A 12,375-nucleotide genomic window follows, 5' to 3' on the forward strand; every position below is an offset into this window, starting at 1 on the left:
AGGGTGATGATAATTAGGACAGATGATGGGATCTCCTCAGGCCGCTGTGGTGGTCAGTCAGATGCCCTCCCAGCACACACGGGCGGTATCAGGGTGATATTCGGGCACAGGCCGGGTGTACAGCCTGAGCACACAGTAGAGTGTCCTTGACGGATACCATTCGGGTCACCCCGGGTTCCCACAGCAGTGTCAGCCCCTCCACCTCAGAACAAGTGACCCCTCTACAGCTGAGCGCTATAAACGACCTCCCGCACATGCGCCTACGGCCGCCATCTCACCTGCGTCCTTTCCGAGACATTTCGACCGCCGGGCAGCAGTTTCGGGCGTTATTGTTATTTCCTATCTCCCGCCCGCTGCGCGCGCAGCCTAGGCCCGCCCTTTCCGGGGTAGAGAGAGACGCCGTGACCTCATGGAAACAACATTCTCCGTCACCAAGCTGGGCGGGGTGGAGGGGGAACTGAGCTGAACACACGTGCTAACAGCCAATCAGTGGCTGGGGCGGGGAAGAAAGCGCGCCTTCCAATGACTGCAACGTTCGCGGCTTGTGCAAAACCCTGCCTGTGCCCGGGAGGGGGCGCCCGAGAATCGCTGATTTGGAGGAAATGATGTTATGGAGAATTTGATGAGTTTCTATGGCGCCTATTGTGAGCTGTCACCTCTGTCATTGCCGCACAACATGAAATAACCGGTGTCAGGGCTCCCGATACACTATATTCCCAAAAGTATTGGGACACCCCTCCAAATCATGTGATTCAGGGGTTCCAATCACCTTCATGGACACAAGTGTATAAATCAAGCACCTAGGCATGCAGACTGCTTCTACAAACAGTTGTGAAAGAATGAGTCGCTCTCAGGAGCTCAGTGACTCCAAGCGTGGCCCGTGATAGGTTGTCACCTGTGCATAAGACCCATACAGTCATCAGTGCTAAAAAAAAAAGCACTGACACTGTACTAATGGCACTGGGCAGGAAGGGGTTAACATGAGGGGCGATCAAAAGGTTAACTGTGTGCTGCTTTATGGCATGAGCTGATTGGACAATGTCGACTGGCATCATGTGCATCCTAATTTACAAACAGAACAAATGTTGTATTCATTTGTTATCCAAATTCGAATTATCGAACATATTCAAAAACTGAAGTCATTTCCATTTTTGGGCAAAGTACTAGCACATCATGTGACATCATCCAAATGAAATGAAAATATTAGTTCATTTTGTCATAACTTTTTTTTGGATTCATTGATATTCATAAATATGTCCATTTGCAGATTCATAGATATCCAAATGTCCGAAAAGCGAATAATAATAATAAAATTAAACACATATGCCTACTGGTGCACTGCTGTGGGGTTTAAGCCATTAAAACAGGCAGTGAGGAAGCAATATAACTGTCAAATGCCTGGCGATATAACGCCTCCTCATTACCTGTCAATGCCTGGCGATATAACGCCTCCTCATTACCTGTCAATGCCTGGCGATATAACGCCTCCTCATTACCTGTCAATGCCTGACGATATAACGCCTCCTCATTACCTGTCAATGCCTGGCGATATAACGCCTCCTCATTACCTGTCAATGCCTGGCGATATAACGCCTCCTCATTACCTGTCAATGCCTGGCGATATAACGCCTCCTCATTACCTGTCAATGCCTGGCGATATAACGCCTCCTCATTACCTGTCAATGCCTGGCGATATAACGCCTCCTCACTGCCTGTCAAATGCCTGGCGATATAACGCCTCCTCATTACCTGTCAATGCCTGGCGATATAACGCCTCCTCATTACCTGTCAATGCCTGGCGATATAACGCCTCCTCATTACCTGTCAATGCCTGGCGATATAACGCCTCCTCACTGCCTGTCAAATGCCTGGCGATATAACGCCTCCTCATTACCTGTCAATGCCTGGCGATATAACGCCTCCTCACTACCTGTCAAATGCCTGGCGATATAACGCCTCCTCATTACCTGTCAAATGCCTGGCGATATAACGCCTCCTCATTACCTGTCAATGCCTGGAGATATAACACCACCAATGTGGATCATTTTTAGTAGCCAGCACATAAATGAGGCCTGAGGGCCAGTTCACACCATAGAAACCCAGTCTGCATGCCTTCCAGATGCGTTTCTGCATGAGCGTTTTCAATACATTTTTGTTACATTTCAGTGCATTTTTTCTCTTCTATTTTTCTTCACCTTACAAAAGGACATGCATTTTGGTGCTTTTGTGGTGCATTTTGATGTGGTTTTGATGCATTTTACCGTGTTCCCATACAGTTCAGTGCAGAAAAAATGCAGCGTGTTCTACTTTTTTTTCTGGAACTAGAACACACTGGAACTGATGGGAACTATGCCATTGGACACCATACAACCTAGTACCCATGCGTTTTTGATGCAGGAAAAAAAACACACTTGACTGCATGTGGTGTGAACCAGCCTTAAGTCACCGGTCAAACAAGTGACCGGTCATACCGGTGCGATTCCAGGTGCAATTTGGGAATTGAAATCACATCTGAAATCGCATCTAATGAATGTGAATGTCAGTGTCTTAATATGTGCAATGTGCTGCAGCACGATTTCTAAAATAGTTCTTGCGTTACTTTTTCTGCAGTTTCGCTGCGATTTCACAGACATAGAATATAATGGAAAACGCACTGCAAATTGCAAGAAATGGTTGAAAATCTTCACAAGTCGCAATAAATTCTTCATAACTCGCATTGAAATGGCACACAAATCGCAGCAGTAGCTGGCCATACATTATACAATTTTCTTGAGATTTTTGGTTTAGATTTACCAAAAACCATATGATAGGAGGTTAAACCTAACAACACTTTCAATTGTATACAATTAGGTAGGCCCTTGCACTACATAGTTGAAGGTAAATCTAAAGGAAATTGGACAGAAAATTGTATAGTGTATGGCCAGCCTTAAGGTGGGAATACACGAATAAAAAATCGACCGATCGGTCATTCAACGACCGAGAGGTGTTTGTTCGTTGGTCAAAATTGTGGCCCACAATAACCAATCTAATAAATGTGTTCGTCGGGCAATACGTAGTGTTGACGTCTTCCATACAAGTGGAAGTGATGCGGTGTGCATGTGACCTTGTAGCCACGCCCTTCCGGCCAGAACGAGCGATATACACAACAATTACCAGCAATGAGTATAATATCGTTTATTACATGACCTATATACATAAATAGTGATACATAAAATACAATCTGCAGAATTATGGTGTCATTATCTCATTAGGCCAATCTACTTTTAACATTTGGATTTTTCGTTCGTGTTTCCGAAGATTCCTTGGACATAAACATCCGGGTCATCTATTGTTTCCGCTCATGTGTGATAGCGCTTGATAGATTTTTTTTTGCACGACTGTCATACCAACGCATTGAAAATCGGTTGTTCGTATGCAAAACGACAACATTTTTCACTGTTGTTCAACCAGATTTTTTCATTCACAAGACCGTTATCGGTTAAAACATCCTGCTCATTAACGAAGAGAAAATCGTTCGATCAGTGGTTCCGCTAAATTTTTCGTACGATTTTCTTATCATGTGTACGGGGCATTAAGCCTGAAAAGTGCCATCACTAGAGGAGCCCATAGCCTTCTTACTGAGAGAGAATGACCAGCTGAAGTTGATTGATTAATTACAAACACACTTTATAAATTGAGGGTGCCACGGTGTAGTAGTGGCTTTTTCCCCCCTCCCTCCTAGAAAGCAGTAGTAAGGTAGGTAATTGAAGACATGGAGGGTAGTGGTTGGCAATGTACAAATGCTAGGCTTAAAGCAGTGGTCTCCAAACTGTGGCCCTTTGCTTGCCTTTATCAGGCCCTTAGGGCACTGTTCCTGCCACTGATACAAAACATTATTCCTCCCACTGGTGCCAACGATGGGGCGCTATTCCTCCCGCTGCTGCCAACGATGGGGCGCTATTCCTCCCGCTGCTGCCAACGATGGGGCGCTATTCCTCCCGCTGCTGCCAACGATGGGGCGCTATACCTCCCGCTGCTGCCAACGATGGGGCGCTATTCCTCCCGCTGCTGCCAACGATGGGGCGCTATTCCTCCCACTCACACCGATTTCCACCCCCCCCAAGTCTGAAGGATAGTAAATTGGCCCTTTGTTTAGAAAGTTTGGAGACCCCTGGATTAGAGGATACATTCACCTTTAGGAACATATTCCAGCTGTATTTAGGGTGTATGCAGTAGATGTCTTGTAGTTCTCTTTACACTTGTAGTCCATTGACACTTCCAGCAGCTTTCTAACAGAGGTATGGAAAGAAAGTTGGAGGACGTGTCTGTAGGAGCCTGATATTACACCCGTGATCAGGATAAAATGCTTTGCAGGCTCATAGGGGGAAAAAAATATTATTTTTCCTTCCTGCAAAAAATATTTTTTTTCCTTAATAGTGAATTTAGTGTATTCTGGTGTAATAGAGCGCCTATTTGCACTGTCAGCAGTAGAGTTTGCGTAGGGTATTTCTTTGTTGTTTTAATCACTGTGGATATGCGGTGAGTTCATAAAGCAAAATACAATAAGTCAAGTGTTCCCAATACTGTAAGGAGGCTGCTTGTGTTGCTGCAACTTGAAAAAGATTATTGCTCCTTGTAGTGCCCTTTTATGTATGTTAAGGTGACCATTCACTATACAACCGGATTGTGCAATCTCCTTTGGATCTGCTATCAAGTGCATAGTGCAAGGGTCTGCCTGACTGGATACAAAAGGAATGGATTGTCATGTTTTGTATTTTTTGTAAATTGTAAAGCATATTGGGCAAGCTGATTGTATAGTGCATGGCTAGCTTATGTATTTGCGGATCTACAAGGAATTGCTGTGTGGCTATGAACCTATTAAAGGCTGACTTACAGAAGCAAATGTTTATAACGGGGGTCCTCAAGCTTTTGAAATAAGTGCCAATTCACTGCCCTTCAGACCTATGGGGACCAGGAGTGGCTAGGAGTAGTGGGCGCAAGCACCCCAGGATTGGTGAGTAAAATGATCTAGCACCTATTGGATGAAGGCTTGTGCCCCAACGTTGGTGTCAGAGGGAGGAACAGGGCCCCAAATTTCTGGAAAAGGCTGCCTCTGGCCAGAGGGCCACAGTTTGAGTAACACAAACAAAAAATTCCAGCTGTTTTAGTGTACCTTTATAATGGATCTAAGTATTTCTCCCTTGACCGGTGTTCGAAGTTGCTGATAAATGCCTTTTGAAAATGCTAGTTGTCTGGCTGTAACACCGAACCTTTTTATTCAACACCTTGAGCCACTGGCTCAGCTCAAGTATAGAGATAAGGACATCTGATTTTTGTACTGATGACTACTTATTTCAGATCATTGATTGCTGAATACAGGTTTGGTGCAACAGTCAAACAACTAGCATTTTTAGAATGAAGTTAGCAATGGCATCTCTTGTAATGTCAGGACAGCTACACTTCAAGTGGTCATCACCTTGGGGTCAGAAAATGGCTATTTCCACCAAAGTTTTTTGAGATTACCACTTTTTTCTTTGACCTATTTTGTGAATAGGTACAGTAGGTCAGGACATGGGCTATCAAAGCTAACGGTGATCTAAACCTGTATCAAGAGTTTGTTGCCTTGTTATATACCTGAGGACATTTTGCCCATGTATTGCCTTTCATTTTTCTGAAAGTGCTTTATGTAGCGTAATCGTCACTTGTCTTTGTTTTGTCTTTCTCCTAGTGATCTGCACACCATGTCTTCTGGCTGGGATACCAGTGGGGCAAGCTTCTTCATGTCCAACTCTAACCTCACACTGACTGAAATTATGGACATAGGATTTGTAGCTGCGGTGCATGGAAACTCTTCTCCTTTTCCATCACAGCTGGAGCAGTGGGACAGCAGAGTGCCTCCCAAGTTTACAGGGTCCCCACTCTTTGTGACTGTATCGGAAAGTACACCCATGGCAAGCGGAGGAGGAAAACTTTGGTTGGGTGTAGAAGATGCTGGCTCATCGTCCTGCCGCTCCCCACTGAATCCTGACGGTCCATTTCTTGAACAGTCCTCCTTGGTTTCAGAACAACTTGGCCAATTTAACAACTCCATTGTTGGGATCTTCTATGGTAGCAAAGTTTCCACACCTTATAAGAAGGAAGGCATGGAGACTTCTGATCCATTGGTAGTCGATATTACTACTTCCAAACTGCAAGATTCAGAAGTGGCAATCAATGCATCTGCACTGCAGAAACCTGCCCCACCACTATGGGAGATCTCTGAAATAAATTCTGCATTAGAAGAAAATACGCCTTCACTGGAAGTTTCCATCTCTGACTTGAGGTTTCCAAATACCTCCAGTGAAGGTGAACCACCAGTGCCCGTCCAGTCATCTGCTCCTGTTGCCCAGTGGGTAGGTGTAAAGCACAAGGACATAGGGCGCTCTTACCTTCAGCCTTTCCGTTATCGGCGCCAGTTGAGTGCTTCTGAAATCCCAGTTACAGGCCTTGCACCCTCAGTATGTTCTCTTCAGCTGGCTGCAGGGTCTCCAGACAAGCCTGTAGAGAGGCAACTTGAGGTAACAGCTGGATCCCAGGCCACTTAAATGACCCATAACAGCCTTGGTTCCTCAAAGAAGGCTGTGTGGATTCTCTTTAGAAAATAACATGCAGGAAGATTCGGGCTCCCTTGCTGAATGGTGGTCTGAACAATAGTGAATATCACTATATAGGCATTAAGCTGTATTTATATAGGTTTTTTAATGTAACATATGTATGTTAATAAAGTGTAAATTAATGACGATCTTTAGTGGTCAAGTGGCTTTCTACTACAGTGCAAGTATTTTCTGACCCCACTTAAGACTATAAAATACCAATCCATGGCTACCAGTAATCTACTGTAACCAGGGGAGGACTGACCATTTGAGCACTCGGGCACTGCCCAAAGGCCTGGGGTCAGTAGGGGGCCCCATGAGATGCCCCTAGTACCTTTTTTATAGGCTTTTTTTGGGTGTGGGCTAGGACACGGGGGGGCCCCATGATCCCCTATTGCCCGGGGGCCCCGTGAGTTGTCAGTCCGCCCCTGACTGTAACTACCGCTTCTGCCAATACTAAAGGGAGCAGGAGTGCTGTGTCTTGGTATACGGGACTGGGAGCCAATTTGGTGTTTTGCATGCATTACAATAAACATGCTGATAGGAGTGAGCATAGAGATGCAATCATCAGTCTGCTGCTGCTCATTCACTGTCTATTCAGCTGGTGACACCACTGTATGGTTTACCTGCAAGTGGTGTCATCTGCCTGAGTTTCAGGGCTGTGTAAGGATGGTTATACATTATACAACTTTCTTGTTCAATTTTCCTTTGCATTTACCAAGTCCATATGAGGTCAAACCTAAGCACTTTCACTATGAAATCAGACACTTGCACTACATAGTTGAATGTAAATTTAATGTAGGGCCAGCATAAGCCTCAGAACAGGATGGAAAAAATACACATCGCTTAGCATGTAAAAGCTCCAATATATGCATTAACTAGGCTTAGCAGTCTTGTCTGAAATGCAGCTACATTCTTAGTGTTACTAAACCCACAACAGAGAAATCAGTCTGTATATGCAGTAAAGCATGCTTGTTATATTCACTGTGGAACCCAAGGGGTAATTCTCTGCATTGTGTAAAAAAAAAAAGGCCATTTGATCCTGACTTCTCTGATCCTCCCCTTCTACTGTACAAATTTCATCTCCTGATAGAACAGAGCCTTGGACACTCTGCACATACTCAGTTTGGTGTGTACTGCTAGTTTCTTTCTTGGGAGGGTACATGTGATCAGCACAGGGGCAATTAGTTCTGTCCAGACAGAGGGTGAGGTGTTATGGAATCTCCTAGGGGAGCCAGATAATGAAATCCATTAGCAGATATCTGTGTAACTTACGAGCCAATTTATATCCACCCAATATTAACCTCCCAAAATCATCAAAAAAAATCAAAAAAATGGACACACACTGTCCCAAATATAAATAGGATCGCTAACACTCAACACACTACTACCTCTGTGTCCATAAAGTTAATAATTCATATTGTGTTGCGCTCCCAGTGAGAAAATCTGTGATATTAATAACTCTATTTACCCTTGGTAAACAAATATATAATCAGGGGATTTTAAAAAAAATATATACAGAATAAAGAATATATATATTATTAAAAAACTATATATATATAATCCACTGATGAAATACATGCATACCGCTCAGCCGTAGAGTCATGTTACTATATATCTCTCCGGGTGGACATAGCAGTAAGGATACAAATGAAACAATTGGCACTAATATCGCTGTGCAAAGTGCCCCCAATAATATGGCCGCCTCCATGGGATAGACAACAAAATGGCGCGGCTGGGCTATTTAAACCGGCAATGGAAGAGTGACTAACCTATCACAACCCCCTGATGAAGCCACGTGACCAGTGGCGTAACGCGTAGGGGTGGGGCTGCGGTGTCACTCGGAGAGAGCCGGAGTGTTTTACAGACGGCGAGTGCATGGCTAGACGGCTGGCGGATTACTTGAGCTGAGCAATTCATCCTATACCGCATACTATTTATGTGAGTGTACCTGTTGGAGAGCAATAAAGCAAAACCTTTTTATAAGGATAAAACACTATGTTTGGCAATTTGTCCCCACATATGGAAAAACGCATATGGGCTAATTGAGGATAACAGATATCCACGTTTTTACAATCTGTAAAGGAGGAATTCCATCTAAGCAGGTTCCATAGGAGGTGAACCACAAGTGTGTATAGCCTAATTGCAGGCTAATAAGGAGGTGAGCATACATCTTCACTAATTAAGGATTCAAAGAGAGTCACGGATTCACAATAAGTCACCAAATCAAGATTTAATCAAGCACAAAGTCACTGTATTTAAAGGACATTAATATCACAAATTAATTTGCAGTACATATATATATTTTAAGTTATTTGTATTTTTTGATTATTCACCAATCATGATGCATATTGATTTATTTATATTTATGTTTTAGTACACATTATTTTATCACTTATTGTTTCTGGGGATATTATTTCCACATTTATATTTTCATCAGTGGATTATATATATATAGTTTTTTAATAATATATATATTCTTTATTCTGTATATATTTTTTGTAAAATCCCCTGATTATATATTTGTTTACCAAGGGTAAATAGAGTTATTAATATCACAGATTTTCTCACTGGGAGCGCAACACAATATGAATTATTAAGATAATGAAATCCCCTTCTACAAGCTTTAACCAGTGCTCAGCTGGACACTGATAGAAGTCACAAGACTGCTTTAACGGCTTATGGGAAAGGTATTTAGCAGTTTATATTTACTAAAATAATTGCACTTCCATGTTGTGTACTGTGGGAGACCAGATATAGTGAATTCAGGGTGCTGGGTTTAGTAACACTTTAAAGTGTTACTAAACCCACAACAGTAAAATTAGTCTGTATATGCAGTAAAGTATGCTTGCTATACTCTGGAACCTAAGTGGTTAATCCTCTGCATTGTGTAAAGGCCTTTTGATCCTGTCTTCTCTGCTCCTTCTCTTGTTCAAGTGTCCACGTTGATAAGAGGCTGAAGCCATAGCCCTTCTGCACATGCTCAGTTTAATGTGTATTGCTAGAGAGGTTTTTTCCTTAGAGTGCATGTCATCAGCACAGGGCCAATCATAACTATCCAGACAGAGGGTCAGGAGTTTTGCATCCTAGAGCAGAAAGAAAACTCCTACAAGCTTTAACCAGTGCTCAGCTAAAGTCACAAGACTGCTCTAACTGCTGATGAGAAGGTATTTAGCAGTTTATATTCACTAAATTGCATTTCCATGTACTGTGGGAGACCGATATAGTGAATGCAGGGTCCTGGGTTTAGTAAGTAACTACTTTATGCAAAGAAAAAGCATGTCTTATAGCACATTTGATATGTAACTTGGTTTTTTTTGGTCTCCTCTTATGTGAGGTCGCATTGAGGGTGTGGTAAGCTAACATGGTGGCATTTTCACAAGAGTCAGCAATGGCAGCCTCCATATCACCCTCCGTATAGGTCTCTGTTGAGTCCTTACAATTAATGGGCACATCCAGGTGCCTGCATGCTGCATCTGATTCCTATGATGTGCCCCTTCATACCTAGTAACTCAAACGTGCAAGAACCTACAGGCTTCCAGGTCTGCTGACTACAATTCTGCTGGATCATTAGTGCCTTATATTGCCGACCATATGTGGTTAGCAGCTTCACCATCTAATTGTGGGGTCAGTCAGAAGACTAGGAAGCTGATCAGCACTTGCACCCCAGGGGCACTATACTGGGATCAGGGGCAGCAGGAAGGCACCTGGAGGGGGTTACTTTTAAGTGAGGGGGATTACAAAAATGAACCAGCTATACCAGTGATTCTCAACCTTCCTAATGCCCTGACCCTTTAATACAGTTCCTCATGTTGTGGTGACCCCAACCATAAAATTATAATTATAATTCATGAAGTGTCATTTTACCTCCAATACTGCTGCTTTTAACAGAGTAGCTGCTTTCTACACAGTAGCTGCTCTTTACACATCGGAAATATGTGTTTTCCGATGGTCTTAGGCGACCCCTGTGAAAGGGTCGTTCGACCCCCAAAGGGGTCGCAACCCACAGGTTGAGAACCACTGAGCTATACCATTGGGGCTTCAGTAAAGCTACTCCAGACTTTTTTTTTTTAAATGCTTTGTAACTACTCTGTATAGATTTACAAAGCATGATATCCCTGACACTCTTGGTATCACTTGAAACCAAAATGTCAGTGAACTGGACCTTTTAACAAAGGCAGTGACATTAATACTTCAAACAACCTGCCAGCCTCTTGCAATAATGGCTCAAGTCATAAGCACAAGTTAAGTCAAAATTAGAGCTTTATATGATTCAGCTACTTGGGATCACCTTTCTAGACCATCCATAACAGATATAACCCTGTGATCGTTGCACAAATACCTGCCAGCCACTTTTAGGTACACCTGTTTAATTGCTTGGGAACACAAATTACTAATCAATCACATGGCAGGAACTCGATACATTTAGACATGTAAACATGCTGAAGCTCAAATCAAGCATCAGAATGGGGAAAGGGAATTTAAGTGACTTTGAAAGTGGCATGGTTGTTAGTGCCAGATGGGTTGGTCTGAGTATTTAAAACTTGCTGATCTACTGGGAATTTCACGCACAACCATCACTAGGATTTACAGAGATTTGGTCTGCAAAAGAGAAAATATTCAGTGAGCAGATGCATTGTCAGAGGAGAATGGGCACACTAGTTGTTGCGACATTCAGATGGTAGGGTCAGAATTTGGCGTAAACATGAAAGCATGGATCCATCCTGCCTTGTATCAATGGTTCTGGCTGGTGGTGTAATGGTGTGAGGGATATATTCTTGGCACTAGCAAGTTGTACCTAATAAAGTGGCTGAGTAGCTCTACAGTGAACTCGCATGAATTGTGATCTGCCATGACCATTCTACAAATCAATGTGTGTCCTTTTGTTATAACCAGGGGCGGACTGACCATTTGGAAACTCAGGCACTGCCCGAGGGCCCGGGGTCAGTAGGGGGCCCCATGAGATGCCCCTGGTACTTTTTTTTCATAGGCTTTTTTGAGTTTGGGCAAGGACACAGGGGCCCCATGATCCCCTATTGCCTGGGGGCCCCATGAGTTGTCAGTCCGCCCCTGGTTATAACAGACTGCATAATTAGATTCCAACAGCAATGTAGTGCAAGGGCCTGTATAAAATGGTTTTGGTTGCTAAGAATTCTAAAGGAGTTCATATAGCCAGACTGTATGTTCAAAGTGTAACGTAAACAAAAACTTTAAAGGATAGGTTTATCTTTCGTAACATGTTACACCCATATTCAGGGTGTAACATGTTACGATCAGACTGGCCCATTCCCCACTTTGACAGCTAGCGGGGGGGTGGGGATCTTAAACTTAAAGTGGGGCTCCGCCCATGTGGCCACATCGCTCATTCAGTCATCTGTGAATGAGACTACAAGTCCCAACAGTCTTAGCGGCTGTCAGCTTGTAGTCCTCATTCATTCTTCCTGTCAGTATGTCTGCTTGCTTGTACATGCCATACAAGCAAGCAGATATATTGACAGATCTGCAGGAGACCTGCATGGCACCAGCAATCTACTGATTTCTGGTGCAGTGGTTTACAGGCTCCTGCAGACAATAATAAATTCACTTCTTTTGCCTGTAAAAAAATGTGCATTTATTTTTTTTCTAAAAGGTGAACTTGTTTAAAATTATTCTTGCAATAGAAGACTTGGCAATGTAGGCTGGCTGAAGGAGGACCAACAATCAGGCACATCTGGAAATCTGGCAGTGTCCTATAGTAGATTTGGCAGAAGGCTCTAGCCTTGGA

At 43.3% G+C, this 12,375-nt stretch overlaps 2 protein-coding genes across 3 annotated transcripts in view; one reads left to right on the forward strand and one right to left on the reverse strand.

Annotated features, from left to right (window-relative positions):
- MYBL2 (MYB proto-oncogene like 2) overlaps nucleotides 1-414 on the reverse strand; it is a 70,782-nt gene extending 70,368 nt beyond the window's left edge. For both annotated transcript variants that reach the window (XM_089673323.1, XM_089673322.1), the window contains exon 1: nucleotides 279-414. In XM_089673323.1, the coding sequence (XP_089529449.1) occupies nucleotides 279-298 (20 nt within the window). In that variant the 5' untranslated portion in view covers nucleotides 299-414. The remainder of the gene's footprint in view (nucleotides 1-278) is intronic.
- A 5,306-nt stretch (nucleotides 415-5,720) lies between these two features.
- LOC149465800 (uncharacterized) lies at nucleotides 5,721-6,668 on the forward strand. The gene has a single exon (XM_089673442.1). It carries the CDS (start codon nucleotides 5,721-5,723, stop codon nucleotides 6,561-6,563), a length of 843 nt encoding a protein of 280 aa, XP_089529568.1. The 3' UTR covers nucleotides 6,564-6,668.
- Nucleotides 6,669-12,375: the final 5,707 nt, after the last annotated feature.

Source organism: Staurois parvus, unplaced genomic scaffold (assembly GCF_062004578.1).
Source record: "Staurois parvus isolate SC_StPar_1 unplaced genomic scaffold, SC_StPar_1.0 ptg000137l, whole genome shotgun sequence".
Classification (NCBI taxonomy): Eukaryota; Metazoa; Chordata; class Amphibia; order Anura; family Ranidae; genus Staurois; species Staurois parvus.

What these genes read in the sequence shown, in the direction of transcription:
- LOC149465800 (XM_089673442.1), top strand. Translation starts at nt 5,721, where the DNA reads ATGTCTTCTGGCTGGGATACCAGTGGGGCAAGCTTCTTCATGTCCAAC.